Source organism: Enoplosus armatus, chromosome 20, assembly GCF_043641665.1.
Source record: "Enoplosus armatus isolate fEnoArm2 chromosome 20, fEnoArm2.hap1, whole genome shotgun sequence".
NCBI classification, from domain to species: domain Eukaryota; kingdom Metazoa; phylum Chordata; class Actinopteri; order Centrarchiformes; family Enoplosidae; genus Enoplosus; species Enoplosus armatus.
The window spans coordinates 9,922,283-9,941,219 of record NC_092199.1 but is presented as its reverse complement, the minus strand read 5'-3'; the positions used below and the strand labels follow the sequence as shown (position 1 = coordinate 9,941,219).

Genomic DNA, 18,937 nt, shown 5'->3' with positions numbered 1-18,937 from the left:
AGCATGGATAGTTTCGCTGCAGTATTTCGCAGTTACAGGGCTACAACCAGTGACACGTTCACTGTCACATTTAGTTTTCACTCTCCATTTCATCAATATTCACTGTCATTGTGGTTACCTAGTACTGTAACACTTACTGTAAGATCATGGATTCTTTTCTCTGTACAAGTACATAATCTATCAGTTCCTATCATTAGGTTGCTGTCTGCAAACATCTTTCCATCTTTGTTTAAGTCAATGCACAACTCATGTATCTTTCTCAACCCTGTCTCCTAGAAATGTATATATTACTAAATTGTGTTCCCAGTGACGCTGTTCTTACAAACGTAATCGCCAGCTTTATTATGTTCACAGGCCATGTTTTTTGGAGTGAATGAAACGCTACATTTCCAACTTTGGATATTTTGGCAGAAAACCACATTTAGTACAGTCTTGAAGACAGGGTTGATCATCAACATGTGTTGAAAACTAACGAACTTGCTCCATATTGCAAACACAGACAAGGTGAAAGTGATCCTTTTTTTATGTGGCCGTTATGTTTTGTCTTATTGGGTCTGCTTTGTTTCTGTCACAGAATTAATTTGTAGCTTTTATTCATATTTTTACACATTCATTTGTCTCTCGTTCCCCATATTGATTCTTAGCTCTAAAAGGTTTGCACACAGTCTTTCTTTTGTTCTCAGTCTGTCCTCTATTAACTCTCATTTTCATTTATGTCTGTACTTAATTGTATCTTTTTCTTTTACCTCTGGACCCACATTGTCTGTGTATCCACAATGATCCTGCATTGTCTTTTAATGTTCCACAAGGTCATGTGAATGTTGTTGTTTTCAAGGAGACAAATGTTAATACGTAGGTAGGTGTATAGCTACAGTAAAACAGATAACTAAAACATTTATGTAGAGTGATATTTTTATTCACGTTGTGCAAAATATTTCTGACGTTTTTCTAGAGGGTTCTATGGCTTCTTTTACCCAAGGTTTCCTTTGTTAAAATCATTGTGCGCGTACTTTGGGACATAAATAATAAGAAAAATACAAAAAGGCCATGAGACATGTTTCTCAATAAAAAATGTGGGTCTAACTAAGAGTATCCAAGAACATTTTTATTCGACAAAAAGTTGAAATCTCTTTAAAATCTAGTGCTGGAACAGTAACCATTAACCATTTCCCATCCCATCACATTAGCATATACTGATTGCTACTGTAGTAACTGATCCTAGTTGGTACTAAATAGTCCCCAGTCTTGTGTCACTTTAACATTAGTGCACGTACCAAGATAGAAACCCCAATCAATTACATTGTCCTGCATGTTTACAGCACTTGTTTCCCCAAAAAAGCCTCAGGGAGGAGCAGACGTGAAGCAGCAGTGCTGTGGGCATGTGCAAAGAGGAGCGTCTACGGACTGACAATGACGGCATCTATGCAGTTGTTTTCTCTTGATGGGATTGTGCCAGAAAAGTATGCAGAGGGAGTCATGTACACAGTCTCCTACACGTGTAGCATATTAATGAGGAAATGCAATGTTTCATTCACCTCAGATATGAGATACTGTGTTTGATGAAGGTCACACAGCCACATCAGGGCAAAATGAACCTATTCTCTGGATTTATACATTTGAAGAACAAATGCTTTTTTCTACTTTTTAAATTAGATAACAAAAAAGAAAACACTAAATTCAAATTGCTGTTCCATGCAGGGAAATTGCCTGAGCCTAATGCGTTAAAACATTTTTAACGAAATGTTTGCTATCAATATTAAAGTCATAAATGTCTCATAAAAAAATAATATTGCAGATCAGGTGGCACTTTTGATGTGAAATGTCTGCCTTGTCAGACCAAATCTTATCACAGCCTCTACACAGCATACACGTCACTTTTATGTATGTTGAGTTTTGCGTTTTTCTCTTTGATATACATTTTTTTTTTCATCTTGCATGCGGTTAAATGACATGAAAATACTTTTTTTTGCGATAAAGTCAGACTCTACTGGGTGAGATTAAAAGGTGATTCTTACCAGGAATGTCATCTGTAACTGCTTGTAAGATATGTCAGGTCCTTCCCTTTCCTTTGATGAAATACCTGGGTAGCCTTGTGACAGCCTTTAAAGCGCTGACATTACCTTAGAAAAATCTCTCAAATGGACTTGGAAGCATCACAAGTTGTCTCACTTGTGATGTGGAACCAAAGCCTGTGGATATAGCTCTGTCAGCACCGGATTTCAATGCCATCCGCTGACACACTTTCAACAAGTTCGTCTCCAAGCTCATATTGTCGCCATGAAGTGACAGAATCACGTCTTTCCCGAAAGACCAGCATGTCACTGATGATCATATCTGGGCACTTGGATCAAATCGTGTTGTACAGCCAAATAAAACAAACCCTGATGGTCAAATCTGTGGCTATCAAGGGCTGACATTATGAGATGATTTATATTGTCAGATACCAATCACACACACACACACAGACACAAACACAGCCTTTGCAATTGTTCAGCGATGTGTTTCTTGTTTTCGTGTTTCATGATCAAGCTATAAACGTTGTGTTGTTAAGCTGTGAATCTATAAAAGGCTTAAAGCATTAACGCAGACAAACACAAGAGCTGCATTAAACAGGTTGCAGGCAGGTCTACTGTTTCAGCTGACTGGGTTGGAAATGTTTTATGTTAACATTAGCTTTGAACTTGTGTGTGCTGCATGTCATTGCACACACTCACACACACATTCAGTGTATCTTCATTGTCTCACAGATGGATTTTGCATTCACTCTTTCAGTTCTTATTGTGTGCTTTTGCCAGAGAACAGAAATCTTTTGACATTTTTGGGAATATGTATTGTTTACAACGTTCAGCAAAGCCGACTGCATTTAATTGAAGCTGAACTGAGAAACACAGATACAAGACTAGTGTACTAGTGAGAGAGCGGCTGTCGTGTAATTGTAAAGTCTCAGGTTTGATCCTCGTGACAGCAAAGATGATAATAGGAAATGTGGTCACTGAAGCGATGAGACTTACAGGCCGGCTTTGACCCACTGTATTTACTGTAGTTTTTCTGTGCAAAGACTGATTATTATCAACATTGCAATTGTGCGCACTTTCAATTTAGACTTCTAAATAAAGTGATTTAGATAATATGGCTAAACTGTTGGCTTGTTAGCCACACTAGCAGCAGGGTTGGGATGGCAATGGCTGTCTGATGGTCTGATATCTGCAACTCTTGGATAGTTTGCTATGATTTTTGGTACAGAAATCCATAGCGATGAGAGGATGAATCCTAATCACTCTGATCTCTTAACTTTTCCTCTAGCGCCACCAGCAGGTCAAAGTTTTCACTTATCCACTGAAATATCTCATCATATAGGCTAATTTGAACCTGAGAAATGCCAGATCAAGTTTACTATATATCAGAAGTGTTGTATACAGTAAATCATAAAGCTGTTTGGAGCTGGAACAATACAAAGGAGCACCCTCCTGATTGACTGATGGTTTACCCTCCTTCAAACGTTAAATGTGAGGAGACTTGGTTATTTTCTGCAGTTATTTTCTACATAACATGCAACCACGATGTGAGAATGTACCAAACATGAGCAAGGAAGGGTTGTGGTGAGGGAAAAGGCTAAAACAGGCAGAGAGAGTGAAACAGGTAGGAGGAAAAAGGAGGTAACAAATGAGAGGAGGAGTGACAGTGCAAAGGGCGAGGAAGCTACAGTAGCTCTACGAGACAAATTGTAAAAAGAAAATAGAAAAGAGAGAAGAAGAGTGTGTTATTGGGTGTCATAGTCTGAGTCTGTTCTTTAAGAGCTAATAATATGTCTCTCCTGTCTTTCTGTTTCTCGCACACACTGCGAGAGAAGATGGGGAAGACACAAAGAGCGAGAGTCAATCATGTCAGATGTGTGTGTGTGTGTGTGTGACGGAGATCAGATAGCTGTTTGTGTGTTTTTGTCTGGAGAGGACCTAATAATGTGTCTCCCAGAGCAACAAGGACACGGAGATAGACTTATCTTCACACACTGACACACACACAACACACAAACACAGATTACACAACACACACTGCTGGCAGTTATAATCTGGAGAGTATACACACATTTACACACACACACACACACAGTGATTGTGAAGAGGACTATTTCATTCTAACCTGTAGATCACTCAAAAATCAAGCTTTTCATATATGTATTGTTCCATTTATCCCTCCATTTATTCACCCATTCAACCAACTCTATTCATCCATGATATGTCCTTCAATACATGTACCCATCCTTCTTTCCTCACCTTTCTTTAACCAGATAATCTTGTCTTTTTGGAGCACGCTCATTCATTCAAAACTGCATTTCAATACTGAATGAAAGGCCACCGTTTCTCCTTGAAGTGTGCGTGTGTCTGTCTGTCTGTCTGTGTGTGTGTGTGTGTGTGTGTGTGTGTGTGTTTAAGAGGCAGTTATATTCTCATCTGAATTTATTTAATGAAATGGCCAAGTGGTTTAACAATGTGAGTGTGTGCCTGTGTGTGTTTGCACTCGCATAACAGCAAGGATAATCTGTTGTGTCCTCTAAAAGTCGCCATTTGTTGTTCTGTGATACATCTTCATTTGACCAGCTCATTACCTTGGTTTCACATGATGATACATCCTGCTGGCAACATAGCTGAGACGCATGGACAGAGAGATTTTCAGCAGTTTTTCTTAGTTTGCTGTTTATTTCTTTGTTTCTTTTCCATTGTTTTTCCTTCAATTTTGGAAGTTTGTCTGTGTCTTACGCCATCTCATTGTCTCTTTCTGTTCTTGTTTCTCTCCTTGTCTTACTGTCTTTGTTTTCTCAGAACCATAAATCTTAATTTCACAGTACTGTAAACAGTCAAGCTTGTTTGTTCACACTATCATCAACTTGGCTGCTACATGGACGCAGTCTGATGTGTGGTGAATAAAACTGTCAGTATTTATTGTTTTCCCCCATATGACCTTAAAGGAATTGTTTGTCATTGTGGGAAAAAACGCTGGGAAAAATCTCTTTCCTAACGAGAGTTGGATAAGTTTGATGTCACTCTTATCTGTACAACAAAATATGAAGCTCTAAATAGAGCCAGTAGATATATAGCTTAGCTTAGCATAAAGAGTAGAAGCAATGGGAGAAACATCTAACTTGTGGTAGGTGGCCGCTTGGCACTGTCACTTTTACCGAGCCACGCTAGCTGTTTCCCCTTGATTCCAGTCTTTATGCTATGCTAAGCTAAGCTAATTGCCTGCTGGCTCTAGCTGCGTACAAAGGCTACAGATATGACCGTTGTATCTAGTTTCAGCAAGACAGCAAAAAAAAAAAAGCAAAACGTCAAACTCTTGGTTAATAGGACAATGTTTAAGTAACTGTAATACACAGGAAGTTGAGGTGTGACGTACACTTTCTTATCAGAGTAAAATGTTTGTAACATCAATATAATTTAATTAATTGTAGATGTCAGAAGTTCATGCATATACAGGCTGCAGCCTCCTCCAGACAACTTAGCTGACATAATAATGCCCCTCTGATAAGCACTTGAGAGCATCTTCTTTGGACTTGTTTGATTTTCTGTCTTCACTTGATGTCAAACTAAGCCGAGAGTAATTATGGGCTGGACTTGAGCTGAACAGAAAATAAGAGAATGTTCTTTGATCGCTTTCATGGTTAAGAAAAATCCACCAGGCTCCTGTCTCACAGGAAATGGTCAAATGTTTTCCAATTTCAATTTGCTGGGGACCACTGTAATGTTGGATTATTTTACTGGTAATTCCAAAGAAAACTGGAATCTTCTCTGGTGTGGGAGCGTGCAGTCCTCCGTTGTGTGTATCTTTCCCCATCCTGATAATAAATAGTTCTGTACACATGAATAAAACATCCCACCTATTAAACAAGTCACAAATTACACAGCAATTTAAAAAAAGGTTTTATTATTGTTATTATTGTTTATATTGATATACCCGATATACGGTTTTCTCAACAATAGAATGAGCTCATTTGGGTTGTAAATGAGATGTGTATATTAAATATTTATGAAGCTATAATCAGAATATTTACCAGAATAAGACAACAAAATAAACAGTAGATGACAGTGCGGGAATGGTATACTGTAATTTCTCAACTTTCTCATTTGTGGTTTGTCCTTCAGTCTCTTTCTCTCTTATATAGCCCTCCCTGTCTCTCCATTTATCTCATTTAACACACACTTCCATACATACACAGACACACATCTCATCTTCTTGCTTTCTTCTTGGAAACTGGGTTAAATTCTGCAAAAATGTGATGTTTTTCCAGCGGCCATTTCCATTTATGCCTTGATTGAAACATCCCGTTTCCTCAGCAGTAAGGGAAATGCACAGCAAAGTGCTGACATGTATTAAAGACACGTCTACATCAGGAGGATTATGTTAAATGACAGGTTTTCTTGGTAATGTCGGTAAGTGGTCTTTCTGTTTCTCTCTTTGATCTTCCAGGCGTGGATACGGACAACATGAGGTAGGTGTCTTATCTGGGCTGCATGTGTCATTCACTTGTTTCTTCTTTTCCTCTGATGTTTACTGGGGCCCTTTATTGTTTTCTGCTCTTTCTATTCTTTTCTGTTTGATGTAATCAAGATGAAGCAGCATGTAATCAGTGCCTTGTATTTGCACTTTATTGTATCTACATAATTGGCTGTCTCTCTGCAGTCCATTGATGGCGCATATTTAAATGTAAAAACAAAAACACACTGATAAAGAAAGTCAACCAATCTTTTTAAAATCCAAAAAATGACTTTTGGAGATGCAGAATATTGTTAATCTTCAATGATCTTCATTCTAAAACAGTACAGTATATAGACATGCTACAAATCTGCTTACCAGATTTTCATAGTTAAAACAAACACGTAAAACAAGTGTTACTATTGTATGAAAAGTAGTCACTTTGCACATAACTGATTTTTTTTAAGATGGTGAATATCCATCCACCCAAATAGTATGTTTTTGACAACATATACATTTTTAAACTTAAAACGTAAATATTTCATTTCCAGCTGTTCCAAGGTGAAAAAAGTCATACCTGCTCCTAAAAGATTGATTGACAACACCAAATGAAAACATACACACAGACAGGATTCCATATTGGTTGGAGAGCTCCGAACTTCTTCCATATGTCTTGTTATTCGCTGCTTTTCTTTCCCCCTGGCAGACTCAACAACTTCTCCGACCTTCTCTGCTCAGACCAGAGGTACCCTGTCTCTCTTTTCTCAATACTTCTTTAAGTCCCCATGTGTGTTTCTGCTTCAGTGTGTGGGTCTGTGTAAGTGCAAGTGCAGTGCAATGTAATCAGAGGTGAAAAAGTACAATTTATCATGAGGGATGTGTTTTAAATAAGTATGTACACATCAGTGTGTGTGTATGTGTGTTTGTACAGATAAATGTGTGTGGGTGTACTGGTAGGTATGTGTGTGTATGTGTAGAAAGCTGCTAATAATGGGCTTTCAATCTAACAGGAATTATCAATGGAATCTGGCATCGACCCCGGCCAGGACTACTACACGCAAGATTATTACAACTATGATCACGGGTTTGTATGTCTGTCTCTCCCTGGACAGTTTCCTGCTTCGCTTTTTTGTACATATTTGCTTGTCCGTAATCTGAACATATATCCTATACATTTTATGTGTATTGTAGTCTCTATTGTATCGCATGATTTTTCTCAGCATTTCATTTGCTTTATTTGAGTTGAGTTAACTAATATTTAATTTAATAGTAATTCATTTAACCACAGTCATTTAAATAATGTATTTATGTAATTAAATTGATTTAATTTGATTGAATTAAATTTATTTGAATTTATTTAATTCGATTTTTTTAATTTTTATATAATTTATTCTAGTTACTTTAATTCAATGTATTTTAGTTAATGTTGTTTGATTCATTTGAGTTCATTTAATTTGATTAATTTGATTCAATTAATTGAGTTAATTTGCTTTGATATCAAGCTGACTGTGTCAGTCACTCACTATAGTGGCTACCAGTGACCTGCCGCATACCAGTCTTTCCACTCACATATGGTGTATTTGTTTTTGAAAGAAATCATAAGAGAAGATCTTACAGTGATTTCATTCAAAGTGTGTGTGTGTGTGTGTGTGTGTGTGCATGCGTGCGTGCGTGCGTGCGTGCGTGTGTGCGTGCGTGCGTGCGTGCGTGCGTGTGTGCGTGTGTGTGTGTGTGTGTGCGTGTGTGTGTACTGTACCTTGGATGCTTGATGTTGAAATAGCAAGTAGCAAGAAATACTGTATAGGAATGGCAATCAATTGAACACACATACAGACACATTAGATCAAAGCATTCATGAACAAGACGTCTGAAGACTTATTGCATCCCTCCCGTGTGTGTGTGTGTGTGTGTGTGTGTGTGTGTGTGTGTGTGTGTGTGTGTGTGTGTGTGTGTGTGTGTGTGTGTGTGTGTGTGTGTGTGTGTGTGTGTTATTCTGCACCCAGCCTGCCATCTGTGATGCATTGTGTAAATTTTATAATTTTAGCAGCAGACTCCCGGGAACTTGATTTTATACGCCCACCCACACTCGCACATAAATACACAGTGGCAGACACACACACACACACACACACACACACACACACACACACAAATTCTCTCATGGTAAACACATCCATTCATTCACTCACTCACTCATATACTCACTCAGAAATGCTCTCTTGCTTATTCTTTCTTTCACACACACACACACACACACACACACACACACACACACACACACACACACACACACAGCTAATTCTCTCTGCCTAGCATTGCAATACTGTAGCAGCTAATCAGGCAGCCAGCCGTGGAAGCAGACAATGGGCCAGATGCTGTTGGCTTAGAGCAACATCCACAAACTCATGTCTGACTCTGTATGTACACAGGAGCAGGAAATCAGACTTTGTGACCCGGTGGGACTCAGATGTAATCACTTGATTTGTCGCAGTTGTGAATGAAAGGTGCAGGATTTTGCTAACTAATGCTGAACAACCTCTCAGGACATAGACAAAGTTTTCAGAGTTTTGTTCTTTGAGAAACAGCTGTTCCAGTATTTCCACGGTGATCCATTTCAAAACCATTTGGTAGGATGCATCATAACCTTTTGACCTTTCCTTTCATCTGTCTTCAAAAGATGAGATCAAAATGGGATTTTCTCTGCATGTGGGAATGTAGCCATCTGCCATTGGCATGGCTGTGATTGGATTTATACAGATGCTGAAAATAACTGGAACCATTTTTTGCATAGGTCTGATGTTTTGATGCATGTCTGAAAAAAAACTAGAACAACAAAACAAGCCAAATTCATGTTGCCCTCTAGTCAAGAGTGAAATACTCAACCCTTACACGCCACGGAGCAAGAAGGGATTAAATCTTGCTTTTCCAAAATCATTATTGGCGTGGGTGAGGAGCAGTGTGACTGTCATGAAGCTGATAAATGCTGAGTTAGGGCACCCACATAAGAAATATAAGATGAGGAGAATGCGGTGAACAGAAGCAGGACAAAGGTGAGGACAAAAAGAGAAGAGTAGAAGCATGGTCAAATCGAAGCAGCAGAGGTGGAGAGCATGGTTTTTAGTCCGTAGTATGCTCCAAGCTCCAAAAACATTTGGTCTCACACTTCCCATAATGCAACTCAATAGCGTTTTTCTGTAATGGCCACATCTTTCAATCTCCATACTGCCAGTGTATAACACATGCTTCCTGTTCACATTTGTGTTGTCCAAGCCCATGCTGAGATTATTCAAGTGACGCCACTTGGATTATTTTCTTTTCAAAGCTCACTGCAGAGCCACAGAAAACACTGTACAATTGTTTTTACAGGCTGTTCATTATTTACTATGATTAGTAAATTGACTTTAACAATTCATTAACTCTCCTTTTAGATTTAATATAACAAAAAAACATTCATTCTTAAAACAATAAAAGTCCTCATTTTCTCCCCAGTAGCTTCTGTGCTTTGAAAGATATTTTAATTCAAGTCAGTTTTGTAAAAATAGGCAGAGCTTTTTTTTAGTCCTAATGTTTCATTTTGAAACAAAGCCACCAAATTAATTTAAGATGACAATTATAAAACTAAACAAAACACATTTTGTTTCATTTGGGCACCAGAAATTGGGTTTATTTTCTCACCCAGTGACTTTTGAAGACTATTAAAGCATACAGTTACTAGTACTCTTTGTCATGTGTAGACTCCGTACTGTGTGGATGTGATCACACGTCCTGGGACTGACCATTTAACAATCATTTTGCACTTGGAGACCCACCTGAAGAGGCCAGCGACCCAATTTGGTCCATTTACGTCCGTACACACACAGCTGCACAAACACACTGTCACGTCTTGGCTGTGACGCAAGTGATTCTGGCAACTTGGATCTGCATGAACTGGTTCTCAGTTTATTACTGCCCCCTAGTGGAGACATTTGAGGGGGGGGGGGGGGGGGGGGGGGGGAAGGAAGAAAGGGGGGGCAAGAGTGAAGGGAAGAACGGAGGGAAAAAAAAGGGAAGAAGTGAAAAAAGATCACTGAGAAGGAAGAAAATGTCAGCAAAGAGTTACTGTAGCCGTTAAGTAATTTGATTGTGTGTGCACTTCAGTTTGAGTCTGCGGGTTAATGACTGTGAAATCCCATAAGCAGGTTTTAGTGGAAGGTTAGCGCTCATTACATTAGCTCGCAGAGGCCATACTGTAAGGATTATAACATTTATGACTGACTTGGTCTTTCTGTTTTGCCATTGTCCACTTCCCTCTTTTGTCTCGCCCTCTGTATCCCTAACACACCTCTACCTCACCTTATTCTCACCCAAACACATCACTAATCTACTTGCCCCTTCCATTTGCTTATTACTCGGCTACTTAATGTAATAAGAGGGCAACTTCTCCCACCGGTTGACTGTGAGCAGAGTGATTACACAACTTTTCTGTACAACTCTGTTACAGAAAGAAGCCAGAGGACTTCCAGCTGATTTGTTACTTTAATCACACTGGGAGACGTTGTTTCCAGGATAGCATTTGGAAAGATGTGTGTTTGACCAACTGGCTCTCTGAGTTGCTCGCTGCAGGGCACAGAGCCCAAGTGGTGATACACAACACAGGTTTTTAGCCGGTGGAGCCAGGCAGCGCTCCCGGCAACAGGCAACAAAGAGAGACAAAAGGAAGGGAAATCGATTCCAGTGTTTTCTGCTAACAAAATGTCTCCTGGCAACAAAATGCTCCTTTTGTGATTAAGACAGCTTTGCTGAGGCAAGTCATTAGACACTGCTTATCAGTTGGAGTGAACCACAGTGTTGCCCTGTGCATTATTGCTTTAAGTGGCTGTGGATCAGCATTAGCCAACAACAGTTTTGTTTGTAAAGCAGATTTCTCTCCTGTCTTCACTTCTGATTGGCTGAAGCTGCTATACAATGCCACAGCTTCCATTTGTTTATTTATCATAATTACACTTTCCAAAAACGACTAATCGTAGTAAAAAGAATGTGTAATTTCTGCTCTGCACAGCCTCTTATTGGTTATTGCTTTTTTTGTAAAGCTCTGTTTTTTGTTCTTCCTCCGTTTCTCTGTCCAGGTATGAACTTCCTCAGTACGGCAGTCGCAGGAAGCTGATCTCACCCTCCGGTCTCTATGATGAATATGGAGAAGTTGTTGTTGATGACGATGGCAGCTACTACTACAGCCCACAGGAGTCTGACGGAGAGGTAAACGCAAGAAACGACTGTAGAAACAGAACAGAAACCTATAGATGGTCATGTTAGCACGGGCTAGCACCAACACTAAAAATGCTCTTTTAGTGATCACTGACATGACCTTTAGTTTTCTTTAGGTCGGTCTGCCTAACTTAAACTTGACTATTTTTGATCTTTAAACCCTTTCAGTGAAATTCAGCATATATTGTCCTTAAACTGATGGACTGTTAGACTGGTTTGAAGGTTGGGATTTTAAATTCAACATTTTTGAAATACTCTCATTGGCTTTCTTACTGAGAGTTAGTTGAGCAGATGAATATCACTCTCATGTATTTACAAAATACAGTATATGAAGCTACAGCCAGCAGCTGATTAGCTTAGCTTCACAGAAAGACTGAAAAAGGGGGGAAACAGCTGGCCTGGTTCTGTCCACCTTTGTGTTTGTACGTTAAGTATGAAGCTACAGCCAGTTAGCTTAGCTTAGCATACCTCGTTGGTTTAATCTGTACATAAACCAGTGTAAGGCCGCCCCCTGTGATGTTTTAACTCGAGGCTGTTTTGGGGCCTAAGACATGAACTTTTCATCTAACTCTTGGCAAAAAATCAGCATACTTCCCAAAATGTTTAACTATTCCTCTAAAATTTAAGTTGTAAATTCTGCCATGCATTGCTTTGACTCAAAATGATCACAACGACAGAAAAGATATCAATGACGTAATTTTCCATAGTGCCATCAGTCTGTTGTTGTTCCTCATAGTGCTAGCAGCTCCCCTGTTGTAAAAGGTTAGTAATGCTGCTGACATTAACAGTGATGCTTTTTGCAGTTTAGGTGTCTTATTTGTTCCTGTCCTAAATGTTCTTAATTGGTTTTGGACTGATATCATCATGACAACAGGTGAGGAGACAGTTTCAAGGAGGTGGTTTAGCCCCATACCCTGCCTACCGTCAGCCCCGTCCTCCACCTTCTCATGGGCCATCGAGAAAGACCCCAGCGGCCCCAAGAACCGACAGCGACAAAAAACAACAGTCAGAGGGTGGCGCAACCAGGAGCACGAAGAGCTCCAGTGCGGCCGCCAGGTTGAAGGCCATGATGAGAGTGAGCACACTGCTGTCCTCTGGGAGTAAAACATCTGGACAACCTCCTGCCATCCACCCGCCCTGGAACAAAGCCAGGGTCAGGCCGGTGGAGGAGGGAGGAGGAGGTGGAGACAGAGTGGAGGAAAGAGAAGGAGTTGGAAGGGGATTTGAGAGAGGGGAAGCAGGGAAAAGAGAAAACAAAGTGGGAGGAGGAGATGAAGCGACAGAAAGAGGGAGGCAAAGAGGAGGCAGGGGAGAAGTGGAAACAAGGGGAAGAAGCAACAGAGGTGGCGTAACAAACAAAGGGATGAGAAACGCTGTTGGAGGAGGAGAAGGAGTCAGGCCAGAGCACAGGGGAGAGCTCCCGGGCTCGTCATCCTTTGGCCACTTTGCCAGCCTGGACGGCAGCATGGTCATCGACGGGAGTTATTTCCAGACGTCCGTTGAAGCCAGCAAACCCCCGCCGGTAAAACAAAAGCTGAGCGAAGCCCTCAGTCTTATCTCCCTCGCCAGAAGGCTCCAGGGACCTGCCAGGGTGGGAGACGAACAGTGGAGCCATGGAAGAATGTGGGACAGAGGAGGGGAGAGCGGCAGGAAGATGTATGGCTCCATAGGAGATATGAGTGTTTCTGCATCAGTGTCTGAGAGGGCCGTGGGAGAGGAGAGGAGGAGGAGGTGGGAGAGGGAGTTAGCAGAGGAGAATGGTTCCTCTGAGGTGTGGTGGGAGAGAGAAAAACGATTTCACGACAGTGATTCAGAAACGGGAAGTGGCAGCAAAGAGTGTCCATCAGAACTGAGTCTCTCTGACGCAAGTAGCCCCACCTCGTCTGTTACAGCCGAGCACGCCAAGACCGGATCTGGTACAGAAACAGAAAAGAACGAGTCCGACTCAGGAACTCCTGACACAGACAGAGAGTCGGAGAGTGGAAGCCAAGACGAGGAGGGGTCAGAGTCTGAGAGGCAGTCAGGTTCAGAGAGCGAGGATGATGAGGGGGAAGAGACGAGCAGAAAGCGCTCCAAAGGTAGTGTTAGTAACAGTTCTGCGAGTAGCGACAATATTAATAGTAAAAGAAGAAGAAATGGTGCCAACTTAAAGAGAGAAAGCACACAGCGAGAAAGGAGCAGCCGCTCCACAAACAGCAGCAGTAGTTCTAGGCCCCAAACTTCTAGACACTCCCGTTCTTCACATGAAACAATAGAGGAAGAGAGCGAGGAATCAGGAGAGGAGGAGGAGGAGGTGGAAAGCGTTGGATCACGAAAGTCTTCGTCGAGCAGGCGAGCCACCAACCACATCCAATCAGACGTCAGCTCAGGCGTGATTGACACCTCGGACGACTTGTCGCCCATCCCCGAGGACGCAGAGGAGGAGGAGAGAAGCGGCGGCCATCATGGCGGGGAAGGAGATGAGGATGAAGAAGAGGGGGATTTGGAAAATGAGTCGGCTGATTGAAATGCAGATGAGGCCTTAGCCCCCCCAAAGATTAAATTCTTTGCCACTAAGTAAGATCTCTGTAAAAAATGCCTGGATTGGGTGTGCAGTCATTACCTGGGTGGAATGTATTACTGTAATCTCTCTCTTTCTCCCTGTTTGCTGTGATTTACATTCTCAGGACTTTAAATTGCCTGCATGTCCTCCGCTGCCCTCTCAGAGCATCTCTGTCTGTGGCTCTCTGCCTCTTTCTTTCTTGGATCTTGAATGCCCTTTTTCCAATCAGCCTCTCCTTTTTCTTCTTCTACTTGCCTTCCTTTGTAACAGCTCCGATACTCTTGAAGTGGTCGACTGGTTTACTTCCACAGTTTCTCTCCTGAGCTGACTTGTCTCATTATCCACTTCCAGCTGCTTATTTCTCTGCCGCTACAGCTCAAAGATTGTTATTCACTGACCTCTTTTTGTTGCGCTAAAGGTTCGCTCAAGCTTTTTTTTTTATTAGTCATTTCCTTTTCTGTGTCTATCATTGTCTCCTGTATCTGTCAGTTCTTCCACTAACATGTTATCTGCAGGGAAAATAAATGTCGTCTTTGTTATGGGGAACGTAGTCTTTCTTCCATACTATCAAGGTTAAATGGAAGAATTATATTGTGTAATAGTAGGTCAGTTATTTCCACAACAGCCTTTTTCTTCTTCCAAAGTGTTTGAGTGTACAGCAGTGTTTGCTCTGACCTGACAAAGAGGAGGTTTCACTGTCACGTAGTGTTTTATGTTACAAAGAGTTACATCCAATATGGGGATTAATATTCAGTATCTTTTTAAAAGCATTTCCTCAATGCTTTCTTTAGTTGAAATTTTAAGCACCATGTGATTAAATGGTTGCTTTGACTCGGTATCCTACCAACTAAAGTATCTGGTGTAAACACTGCTGTGCTGACCGGTCTTTGCTGTGGAGTGTGTTTGCAGTGTGAGTGGAAGTGCTACTTTTATTTTGTACATTTCTTGATTTTACAGGACAAACATCTGACGTAGTAAAAAGTAAAATGGTCACTAATTACGTTTGAGCTTACAGAACCTTAACATGAGTTAGAAAATGTTGTTTCTCCTGACCTCTAGTGGCCGCAGTAGAAATGTACTAAGGCTTGTGTCTTAAAATAATGCCCACATGCCCAGATGTGCATCCAAAGAGTTACTGGTTGCTGTAATCTTTCTTCCCGTCCATACTGGCTGAAAAGATACCCCCTCCTAATGTTATGTAAATGTTACAGGTGGGGGGCCAAAGTTTAGGCGACATTAGCCACCACTTGCGTATTGTGAGTAATGCATTAAGATAGACTTATTAAGCTACACGCGTTCTCGAATGTTTTAGTAAGCCTTGTTCACACAAAGTTTATACAAACAAATAGTGAATATTTTTTAAAGAACACCAATAAATTGTCCAATTATGTATTTTTTGTGTTTTTCCAGCACGGCAGCAGAAAACGTCGGATCAAGTTGGTGGTGGACCGGGAATATGAGACCAGCTCCACCGGTGAGGACAGCGTGCCGGAGACCCAACGCAGCCGCGTATCCTCCACCCTCAACAGCCACGCTAACGTTAACGGCAGCATCTACGTGGCCCAGAACGGCTCCATCATCCGCACCCGACGTTCAGTGAACGCCACAGGTCCCACACACACGCACACCAACACGAACAACAACTTCAAACTCACCTCCCCCGTCTTCAGCTCGCGGCTGGCCAAGCACTTTAAAAAACTCGACAAAATGGCCGCCACACTGGAGGAGAGAGTTCCCCTGAACAGCCCCAGAACAGACGTTGGGTGCAACACGCTGCGCACCTTCCAAAGCTCGGGAATGGCGGCCACGGCGACAGCCACTTCCTCTTTCTCTAACACTGACAACAATAAAACGCGGAATGTGTTCAACACTCGACAATCCAGCGTTTCTTTAGAGTCAACCAGCACCAGCAACACGGGCACTGGGAACGTGGCGTCCAAATCAAACCTGCTCAAAACGGCGCAGGGCGGCGCGGAGCCGCCTCAGAGCACGGCGGAGAGAGACGAGTTGAAGGAAGGCGAGCGAGAGTCGAGGGTAGACTGCAGTAACGCCGAAGACGACGATGGACTCGATATGAGGGAGCCGCTGGAGTGCCCGAGCGACAGGACGCAGTCTGATGAGGAGGAGCTATGGATGGGCCCGTGGAACAGCCTCCACATACCCATGACCAAACTCTGACTGATCGTGACCCCACTGTGCTCGCGCCTTGTTGCCAAGACCATTAAAGCGTTCAGACATTATTTCTGTTCATTAGTTGTGGAACTAATGGGGATGCTCCTATCCAATTAAAAGAAATGTAATTAACAGATTGGCACTCAGCTAAGAGGTTAATTAGCATATTCTGGTATTCAAACTGAATTTCATTAAGATGTAAGATTCCTCACTTATCGACTAAATGAATTTATTTTTGTTTAAATTCAGATGATAAAAATACACAAAAAGGAACAAGTAACTTGGCATCAACTTGGTTATTTGCTATTAAAATGAAAATGTTTTGTAACTGCTCAATATTCCAATCAGAGCATCCCTTAAAGCCCAACTGATCTCAGAGCTGCAACACCTTTAGGACCTAGAGTGAGAGGACTTGTTATATTTCTACTTTGCTAAGAGATAGTGACGGAAACTTGAGGAGAATGAACTTTTTATGGCCCTTTAAGCGACTGGTGTCTCTGTATGGAACTGCACTTGTTTCATTCAGTATTAACGGCTGCCATCTTGAATTTGCCTGACACACTTTGCATTGACACATGAAGTCTTGTATTGTTCAAACCTGCCTTTTTATCCTTGTCAAGTTGCTTGGCAAACTTTATCCAAATTAAAGACTATTTCATCCATTGAACTGTGAAGTTTGGCTAACTGAGTGCTGTGTTGATGTCTCCTCTATCTAGAACTAACAAGAGATGACCATGGTGAGAGGTTTACTTCCTAAAGGTCCGATGGAGTGAAGAGGACAGTGGTCAGTGTTTCTCTGGTTCAGATTTGCACATTCAATACTTCCCTTCGTCATTCGCTCTCTTTAATGGTTCTTTTTTTAAAGAATAGTTTGATATTGTCGGAATGTGCTCTTTGCTCTTACCGAGAGCTAGATGAGAAGATCGATGCCACTTTCATGTTTGTACAGTCACTAAATATGTAGCTTCAGCTGGATTAGCCTAGCTTAGCATAAAGACAGGTGGAAACAGCTAGCCTGACTTCTTCTTGACATCTTTTTTTAAAATGACAATATGTGACAACGTTTCTGTTTCTGTTCTTATTGCTAAGCTAAGCTAACAGGCTGCATATTTACTGTCAGAGAGTCTTAACAATTTAACTCTCTGGAAGATTTGTATTTCCAAAAAATGTTCATGTAATATATCCTAGGGTTTAAAACAACATAATATCTCTCATCAAATCACTGAGAATATCCAATCTTGCACAAAGAATCTAACATGTTTCTGCGTCACTCAATAAAGAAGCTTTGGCTTCCTTTGAAACTTTGAAATGTCACATTAATGAATTTTGGAATATCCCGATCTTGAGGTTCTAATCTCGAAAAATTGCATTTTTAGGAAGAGATCAAATACATTAGGTTGAAAATGTCAGGTTTTAACTATAAATTATTAAGATATACAGACATACATTAAACGCACATTAGCCATGAAAGAGAAAAGCAGATGAAAGGGAGGAGGCGAATAAAAGCTTTTAACTCGATTATTTGCTGCAAGATGCAGAAAAGTTTTCCCGCACATTTTCAGACATTAGCATTTTGTTTTTCATTTATTAGCCTGAAGAGGTTATTTTAAGTTCCCTCGTCCCACCGGATCCCTGAGAGATCCAATTAACAGAGCACATGGATTCTTGTCCCCCGTCAAAGTTCGTCATGATAAAGGTGGCAGAACTTTTTAATTGTGGAGCACATTACAGTGAATTGTTACATTTGAAGTCTGGAAGACGCTGCACCATTAAGCTGCAGAATTACCAGGTTTTAAAATGCTCACATTTAATTTGATGACTGCATAATTTTGCATTAAGGAACTCAACAGAGGGTGCCACACCGCTGGTGATATTTGAAACTGAGTGCTCCTTATTACCCAGAATTAGCGGACTGTACCAGAGAGTAATATTTTAAACACTTTCTGGAAGGAAGGGCACGCCTGAGCCGCTGTTATTGATTCAGCTAAATGAGCTGATTATGTCACTGATCCCTGAGTCCACTGTGCTTTATTGGAGGAGAAGGTGAACTGAACTCGGCTCATTAATCTGTGGCACAGGCACAAAAAGATTTGATTAGTGGCTGACATTACGTTGAAAGAGACATTTCACCCAAAAACAAAGCTGATTTATTACATGCGCTCCATCCGAAAAGCACATTTATTTAGAACAAATGGAAAGACACAGTTACACACTAAGTTTCCTTTCTTCTTTAGCTTCAGCAGGTGATCACATGGTGTTTCATGTGCCAGATAAAGAAATGAGAAGCTACAAACTATTCCTGCTTTGTAGCACTTGTGGTGCATTTGTAGCTGCCTAATAACAGCCGACATTTTGACTCAGCACAGTACAAGCATAGGTGTTACTAATAATAATGAATGAATGAATCTGAGGACTTTACACCAAATAAGACAAAACCATAAACTGCAAATTGACTTTAACACCAACGACTTGAGACTTCAGTCTTTTGAATTGGAATGATTTGATGTC

The 18,937-nt window shown here is 41.1% G+C and overlaps 1 protein-coding gene across 1 annotated transcript in view; it reads left to right on the top strand.

The window, feature by feature from the left end:
* The window catches only part of LOC139303618 (protocadherin-15-like), a 131,766-nt gene extending 115,331 nt beyond the window's left edge, over nucleotides 1-16,435 (top strand). The window contains exons 37-42 of the mRNA XM_070927462.1: nucleotides 6,466-6,487; nucleotides 7,178-7,216; nucleotides 7,482-7,555; nucleotides 11,577-11,706; nucleotides 12,590-12,790; nucleotides 15,668-16,435. Coding sequence (XP_070783563.1) covers nucleotides 6,466-6,487; nucleotides 7,178-7,216; nucleotides 7,482-7,555; nucleotides 11,577-11,706; nucleotides 12,590-12,790; nucleotides 15,668-16,435 — 1,234 coding nt within the window. The remainder of the gene's footprint in view (nucleotides 1-6,465; nucleotides 6,488-7,177; nucleotides 7,217-7,481; nucleotides 7,556-11,576; nucleotides 11,707-12,589; nucleotides 12,791-15,667) is intronic.
* Nucleotides 16,436-18,937: the final 2,502 nt, after the last annotated feature.